At 40.7% G+C, this 8,379-nt stretch overlaps 1 protein-coding gene across 2 annotated transcripts in view; it reads left to right on the top strand.

Annotated features, from left to right (window-relative positions):
* Positions 1-7,972, top strand: part of Igsf11 (immunoglobulin superfamily member 11) — a 22,476-nt gene extending 14,504 nt beyond the window's left edge. Inside the window, exons 4-6 of one of the 2 annotated variants that reach the window (XM_033768153.1) lie at positions 3,160-3,282; positions 4,102-4,168; positions 6,009-7,972. In XM_033768153.1, coding sequence (XP_033624044.1) covers positions 3,160-3,282; positions 4,102-4,168; positions 6,009-6,450 — 632 coding nt within the window. In that variant the 3' untranslated portion in view covers positions 6,451-7,972. Of the gene's footprint in view, positions 1-3,159; positions 3,283-4,017; positions 4,169-6,008 lie in introns of both variants that reach the window. The other variant, XM_033768152.1, reaches the window with a different exon arrangement.
* The last annotated feature ends 407 nt before the right edge of the window (positions 7,973-8,379 follow it).

The raw sequence follows: 8,379 nt of genomic DNA, 5'->3' as shown, positions 1-8,379 counted from the left end.
AAACAAACAAAAAAAAACAACAAAAAAAACCTTGTAGAGGTACAAGATCCCAACAATGAATGTAACTGTACTGTATCCCTAAAATGTACCAATAAACTCAATTAAAGCCGAAAAAAAAAAAAGAAATGACATTAGGGAGATGTGTAAATTGTGAAACACAGTGCAAAATTTTGTAGGAAAGCACCACCCAAATAAAGCTGTAGTGTGTGTGGGGGAAAAAAAAGAATAAAATTTTAACACAAATCTAGAATTTACTGCTTTGTAATACAAGAATACTGCTCAGAACAGCTATTTAAATTTTCCCAAACTGTTTTCTTTGGAAACGTCAAAAAAAAAAAAAAAATCACTGGTGTAAACTGATCAAATTTTTAGAATTTGAGGGAATAAGAAAAAAATCAAAGAAAACAATAGTATGTGGAATTGTGGGGTTGATTACCCAAAGATTATGTTTTTCTAGCATGATTACAGTGGGACGTGTATTGAAGAGGGAGTTCGGCAGATGGCTTAGTCTGCAGTATTAACAACATTGGAACACTGCGTCGTTAGAAAATATCCCATAGATTCACTATATAGAACTATATCATTTTAAATGTCTGTTGGAAAGCCAAGTGTATGTATGGTAATTTTGAGCTTTGGATTTGGACAGATCTAACTTTATAGAGTGCTGCTGCTTGAATACTGTGTGTTCTTGGAAAAATTGCCTAGCTACTCTGAGCTTTCTCATTTTTGAAAAATAGGGAATATGAAACTAACCTTGTTATACAGATTAAATGAGGCCTTTGTCAAGCTTTGAGTATAGTGTATGTGGTAGATAATAAAAAGAAAGTAGCACTTTTGATGGATTGATCATCTTTATTTTTTGAGCACCTTGCTACGTGCTCGGTAATTTCAGAGTACGGTGAGACAATAATTAAGACAAACCCAGTCCTTACCTTGATGAGATAAGATAGCAAGCAGTTATACTGAACGGATGAAGTATCTGCCAGGACTGAAGAACACAGGGAGCTGGAGGGGCCCATGTGAGCGTTGTCTAAAATCAAACAAAACACAGGACAGGAGAAACCCACTGCTCCCAGTGGGGCCTTCCAACACTGACAGGCCTCCTTTTTTTTAAGGAAGAGAAATTAATGCACAAAGGCAAATCAGTTAACCATTAAGTACAATGACTATGATGTGCACAATACAATTCAAAAGTTCAAAATTATCATGCTTTGGACCACCCCCCACGTGTGTATATACGAGATTCATATAATATGGGTTTAACGCTTTCAGTACTCCTGTTAAAAAAAGCACAAAATAAAATCTCTCCGTTTTCTGGCCTGTATATTGAGGTTAACTCAAGCATTTGTCTAATGATTCTGAGTCATTCATGAACACAGTGCATTCTGTGATGTTAGGCTGGGGATGGCCCCGAGGGCATGCTCTGACCTGTGGGTGGATATTTCAGGGAATTTGCTCAGACACTTAGGCCAGTCGGGAGCCCTGATTTTCTCTGCCCCCATGTTGTGCTGACTTCTCAGGCCCTCATTACAGGGCCTTCCTGTGTTCTCTCCAGCACCCTGTATTTTCCAGCCCTGACTGGCACTTAGCCCATTTATTATAATTGCCTCCCTTCTTGTCTCATTAAGGATAGTCCTGGTCATCATTGTCTCACCATCTTAAAAAATTACCCAGCATAAAAGATGGCACTCAACACACATTTTATATTAAATGAAGGAATTGATAAAGGCATGTACGCTCTGGCCAGATCTGTTTTTGTTGACCCCTTTCAGCTTCTGGCTTTGATCTAGATAAAGATGAAAGCTGCCAGCAGAATCCAGATAACTAAATCTCAGTTCCCTATGATGATAACAACCTAGAATGGGGCAGTTCCAAGGTGGCCCCAGGTGTGCTCCTAGTATATGCCAGATTTTTTTGTTCGTTTGTTTAGCTTTGTTTTAACTGTGCCATTTGGAGGTTTTTCTGCTTATTTGTAAATATGCAGCTGTCTTGAGTGGCTGAGATGACAATGTGCATTATCCTTCCTGCTAGGGAGGCAGTAAGACCAGAGTTTAGAGGTGAAGCAGCCATTTATCCAGTTCCAGTTTCTAATGGGCAGCCCTGTAATTTTATTACCCATCTAAAGCTTCAGTCTCTATCTGTTCAATGGGATTAATAATAAAAATACCTCACAAGGTCACTGTAAAGATTGGTATAATACATATAAAAGCTTATCTGGCGCTTGACACATTCATAATTGTCAACTTCGATTCTTACTGCAAGTCATTTACATTTTATAGGAATAATCAAACTATGCTTAGGTTGATGAATTATTAAAAAAGGAAACTGAAAACATTTCTTGATCATACCACTGTGTGACCTTGAAAATGAAGTGCTCTAGTCTCCTGCTGCTTCCCTCTGGGTCCATCTGTGCTTCCAAGGCCCAGCTCCTTGGAGGCTCCTCCTAGTGAGGGTTGGGGCTTGGTGGGACTACTGAGGCAGGCCTTTTGCTGCCAAGGCCTTTGGGGCTCCTTTAGTGCATACTTTGGCTCAAGGACTTCCTGTGTGTCTGGTGGAAATTTCCATAAAACTGTGCTTCTGGATGAGACTTCCTTTCTCCTTCCCCTTCAGAGGTCAGACCTGCATCACAGTCTTAGGATCTCCCTCCTTTTCTAGCTTTCTTTTACTGGTGTTTCTTCTAAGAAACCTGCTTCTTCAAAATCTGAACTAACACAATAACTGTAATAATTATTGGAAGAGAGTAGCAACTCATACCTTAGAGCACAAGGTTGACTTCTTCTCTGTCAAGTTTAAGGTGGAGATTATTATAGAACCTAACTTGGCCTTTACCTTACTGCATTTCTTTAGAATGAAAATTTTATGTTACTGGTTATAAATTCCCTACAGCACAGATTAGCCAGCCATGCCTCACAGAAGGCCACTAACATTTAAGATATAGCATTAATCTACAGACCAAATTTTAAGGACAGTCCTTAATAATCCCAGGTCTTTAACATGTTATAGCCTTTAACATTCATGACAAAATATTTCTTCCTCCCCACAAAACAGGAGAATAGATACGTCTTTAGTATACTAATTTATTTCTATAGTCTAGTGCTCTGCTGATTTTATTGGTTTTCTTACTTACCCATCAAATCCTTACTGATCATTTTGTAACAGACCAGGTCCAGGGAACAGTCACCATCCGGAACATCAGTGCTCTGTCTTCAGGTTTGTACCAGTGTGTGGCTTCCAATGCCATCGGAACCAGCACCTGTCTTTTGGATCTCCAGGTGATTTCACGTAAGTGTATGGATGACTCTAGGTGTGAATCTTTTTAAAACAAAGGATTCTGCTCAATTGTTTAGAGTTTATCTAAAGATTCAGTAGCAATTCTTTTGGTTTTAATCAATGTTGAAAATATTTTGTAAAGATCTCAGTATACTTTTCATACCTCAGGATTATTATAGTCTTTGTGACAAAACATCTTTTTCTTTGGGATCATTGGACTCAAACCTGGTCTTATTTTCTGGTGCTCTAGCCATTATACAAATTTTTAATGATCTTAGAGCTATGCAAAAACCTTTTTAGGGGTTTCCCCTAATATGTCCTATTTGTTGAGAATCTGCTTATAAATAGTGCAGACAATTTCTCTTTGTTGAGAATTCTGGGATATTAGAATTCTAGTTACAGAAGGGAATGCTGTGGTTGGGGTGAGACTATAAGGTATGCCACCAAGGGCCAGGGCTCACTTGGGGCGCTCAGGCAAGTTAGATAGACACCGACTATTTCCTCACTGGTCCATCTGCTGCCATCCTGAGGTTGTGAGAGTTGTTTGATGGTTTGTTCATTCAGGAGATGTTGAAAACCTACTGCATGTTAGTTCTGCAATTGGAGATAAAGTTATCCAAGGTTTAACTTCATATAGATGTGATACAGTTGGCAGTTTTGCACATATAAGCAGGTTTACATATATTTATATAGCTGTGTGGGTAGAAGACATTTCTCTCTTTAATCTACCTTAAATATATTTTGCAGCCCAGCCCAGGAGCATTGGACTTATAGCTGGAGCCATTGGCACTGGTGCAGTTATTATCATTTTTTGCATTGCACTGATTTTAGGGGCATTCTTTTACTGGAGAAGCAAAAATAAAGAGGAGGAGGAAGAGGAAATACCTAATGAAATAAGGTTTGTATATCAGATTACTTGCTCTGCATAGTCAAGGCATATTTCTATTTATTTTGGCAGTTGTGGTTGCTTTGCTAATTTTATAACTGTGATGGCCAAAGAAATGAAAGTGGCCAAATGATATTTTCTTGTGTGTCACATGGCTTTTCCTCATAGTAATGCTCATCTGTATTCAGTAGGTCGTGAAAGATCCAACTAGGAAGCTCAACTAGGAAGCAGCAAATGCAGAGCTCCCCTGCTCCTTCATACCTCTAGAATCTTGGGAGTTTGGTGACTCCCAATCCAAAAGTTAGTTTAAAGTATGTGCAGCCTTTCTAATAAGAACGTACAACAAGGAGGAGAGCTCCATGTTCCTCTACGTAGACACAGCTGGATGGCTTGATGGGAATTATATTGTTATGACAGAAAACCTGAGGCTGACTTCTTTGTAAATGAAACAGCGTTGTTTTGACTCATAACTGTAAGAGGGGCAAAGTCTAGGTACCTTTTCTGGAGATGGCCTTGCTGGAGGAGTCTTGAGGCAGCAGAGAGCAATGGGTTTTCTCCCAGAATTCATGGCACTCTAAGTGGATGACCTGAGCTAACTCTAATCACCTGCAGTCCCACTTTTGAGCTGATGAAGTTTTTACTCTCAGTGGGCTTCCCAGTGGGGATCAAATTGCAACACAGGAGGCTTGGAAGCCTTCAAATTGTAGAAAAAGCACTGCAGACAGGTCAGACGAGAGAGTATAAACACCTCCAGAAAAACAATGTCAGGGTGACCTTTAAGGAAAGGTGAGTCTTTGAGTGTTGTGGAGGTCTGAAAGGTCAGGCGTGGCTCTCAGATTTCACCACCACATCAGAGACTATGCTCTGGGACAGAGACTCTGATCTCCTCAGAGTCACACGTGCAGTGGGGCCCTTCTGCCTTTCTGCCCCCCCCACCTGCTTCCCTCCTCCTCTTCCACCTCCCACCCTGCACACTGTTTGTGCCAGTCTATTCTGCATTCTTCTCTGCCTCAGGATCTTTAGCTCAATTTAATGCTTTCTCTTTGCCTTTCCCTTTCATCCACCTCTTCACTAAATCCCTTGATGAGATCCAAGATTTATCTCAGCATACCCTCCTTACATAAGTTAGCTTTAGCCCCTCGCCAGACTTTTCAGATACCGATGTTCTTGAATTGACTGTCACATCCGCACTTCTTACATGTGGTTTTTCTTTTGCACGAAATGTTTAGTAGCGTGTAGTCAATAAATTTTAAATAAATGAATTAACATCCAATTTTATAACTTCTTCAGTCTCACGTTATTCTTAAGTTTGGGTAGTAGGTAGGGATAAAATTCCATCCCTGAGTAACATCACAGCAGAAAACTTTTCATCCATACCACAGTGATTTGTCAAATCCCTAAAGCTGTAAAAGCAAGACAACACTAATCATTTCTTGAAGTTGCCCATTATCTATAGCTTTTTTTTCTAGCTATTTTATGGCAACTTATTCAGTGGATTTTTATGGACTGTTTTCTTATTTACAGGTAAAAGAGACACATATACTTATTTGCAAGTTGCATATTTATATATGTATGTGTTCCATTTACATTAGAAGAGACCTTCCTTGAGCAGTTTGATGTTTTCTGTTCTACTTCTGGGGATCAAGCTGCTGAGGAGAAGTCCTTCTGACAGTGGTCTCACAGGACATGGGTGCCAAAGCAGAAGCTACTCACGGCTGCTACCTTTGCCTCATGGCAGAGGATTTGTGTTTTGAGGCATTAGCCTTACTGTGAAAAGAAAGAGCCTTGGAGAGGAGGGGAGGAGAAACCGCAAGTAGATCCTGATCACAACTTAAGATTTGATTCTTTTCAGAGAGGATGATCTTCCACCTAAATGCTCTTCTGCCAAAGCGTTTCACACGGAAATTTCCTCCTCTGAGAACAACACGCTGACCTCTTCCAATACCTACAACAGTCGATACTGGAGCAATAACCCCAAAGTTCATGGGAATATGGAGTCATTCAACCACTTCAGTGACTTGCGCCAGTCTTTCTCCCTTCACTCAGGCAATGCCAATATCCCATCCATCTATGCCAATGGGAACCATCTGGCCCCGGGCCCACATAAGACGCTGGTAGTGACAGCCAACAGAGGCTCACCACCACAGATCATGCCCAGGAACAATGTCTCAGTCAGTAGGAAGCCCCGGCCACCCCCCACCCCATCCTACACCATCAGCCAAGCGACACTGGAGCGAATCGGTGCAGTCCCTGTCATGGTGCCAGCCCAGAGTCGGGCAGGGTCCCTGGTATAGGACACAAGGGGATGTTGTGTGCAGAAAAGAATAAATGGAATGCCTCCATCCAAGGGGAGGTTGGGGTGGGCAAGTGCTGGGAAAGAAACACTTTCCTTATCGTTCTGTTAGCAGAAGCACAAAAAGAAGGCAGAGCTGCTTCCTGGCCACCAGGATGTGTAACATGGCCTACAATACTCTGTTGGAAAGAATTGTTTGCCCACCACAGATGTCCTGGGATGCATCTCAAAGATCTGCCAAGCCAAGGAGAAAGATCTAAGAGCAGAATAGCACTGGGCTCCTTCTTGAATTCATGCCTAATGTAATAATTTTTGAGACTAAAGTGCCAGGTGAAGGTTAAATAATAAAATTATTTCAAAATGTAGATGTCTTTAGGAAAAACAGTGACCAACTCTGTGATGTGTTCTGCTTCTCCCTCATTATGTAGAGGGCTTCATGGCGTACGTGTGTAATACTGATCCCAAGGGGGCTGGCTCTTTTATTATAGAATCAAAACTTTTTACGCAAACAAAATTCCGTGAGAAATGGGGGAAAACAAATGTTGAGAAATGCCTCCATGTTTATTTATTTATCTTCCTGAACCATAAATTTCATATTTGGAATTTTGCTATATTGACAGATTCTTGCCTGCCTGCGTTATTCTAGGATCTTTTACAGATCCATGGCAATTTCTGTTCATTATTTCATGGGAATATATTTTTTAAAACTATTATTATTATTTTTTTAAATACATGAGAGGCATAGGCTAGGAGAGAAAAGACTCACACCTTGTTCAGTGATTGCACTTAGCCCAGGAGGAGGCCCTTCACAGGAGTGCTAGGTAAGGGCAGAAGCGGGCAGGCAGGCGTGAAGGACCCTCGCCCCGCCTGGCAGTGTCCCAGAGGTGGTCGTCTGGGGCTCCTGTGCTGCCCTACCAGGGAGCCCTTCGAGAGGGCAGCCCCAATGCCTTCTGTAGCTAAGTAGATAATCCTCCTTGTTTGACTGGTAGAAGTTAGTATGTTGTTACAGGAAGGGCAGGAATGGGCTTTTGTTTTTTTAATAACTCTTTTTGAAAAAGAGACAAAACAGGAAATGGGGTGTCTCCCAGGGTGGTCCCGGGAGAATCTGCCCTATACTTGACAGCTCAGGTTTGCAATTTTGACCAAATCATTTTACACCACTGCGAAGTGACTCCTTTCATGGTTCATTACCTGGCTTGGCTGGCCGTGCAGTTCACCAGACTCACTGACAAGCTCCCCACTCCACTTTGTGCTATGAAGATCTAGCTGTGCTAGTGTTAGTGACTCTCTCGCCTTAATCACACTTTGACTCACAAACGATTCCTTCCCACATTGATTTCCTGAACTATTTGAGATATTGACCCAAGGTTCAGTATGAGCACCTTTTCTTCCCTCAGGTGCTCTTACTCCCTTTTCCCACCTTGGTTTTTGCCTTTTTTTTCCTGCAAGCATAGTCTTCATGGGGAGTGGCCACCCAACACCTTTCCAGTTATTTGACTTAATGGAAACCACCAGTTGCTGCACACACCATCTTTCCAAAAGGGCCACACTCAGAGCCTAAACATTGCAACCATTTTTATGTTGATGAAATCTGAGTTTACCTTAGCATTACTTATGTTTCCATTTGATCTTGACTTTGTAAAAATTTAAATAAATGTATGTCTATACTTTTTATAAAGAAAGTGAAAATACCTTGTCACAGAAAAGATACTATCAGATGTTCAGAAAGCATTTATCTTGCATTTCTTTATTCTTTCTAATTATCTAAAAATAAAAAGTTTATTCATGTAAATGAAGTTGTCATTAATTGTCAGAATACCAATAGTCATGTGATTTATTCATTTACTGTTTCCCTCAATGTTGTATGCATTTTTTTCCATTTTGTTAAATGGTCAAATTAACGAGCATGTGTATTTGAAAAAATTACTTA

This window comes from Fukomys damarensis, unplaced genomic scaffold (assembly GCF_012274545.1).
Source record: "Fukomys damarensis isolate Sample0158 unplaced genomic scaffold, DMR_v1.0_HiC HiC_scaffold_24, whole genome shotgun sequence".
In the NCBI taxonomy this organism is placed as follows: Eukaryota; Metazoa; Chordata; class Mammalia; order Rodentia; family Bathyergidae; genus Fukomys; species Fukomys damarensis.
The sequence above is the reverse complement of the archived record's forward strand: the minus strand, read 5'-3'. Positions and strand labels throughout refer to the sequence as shown.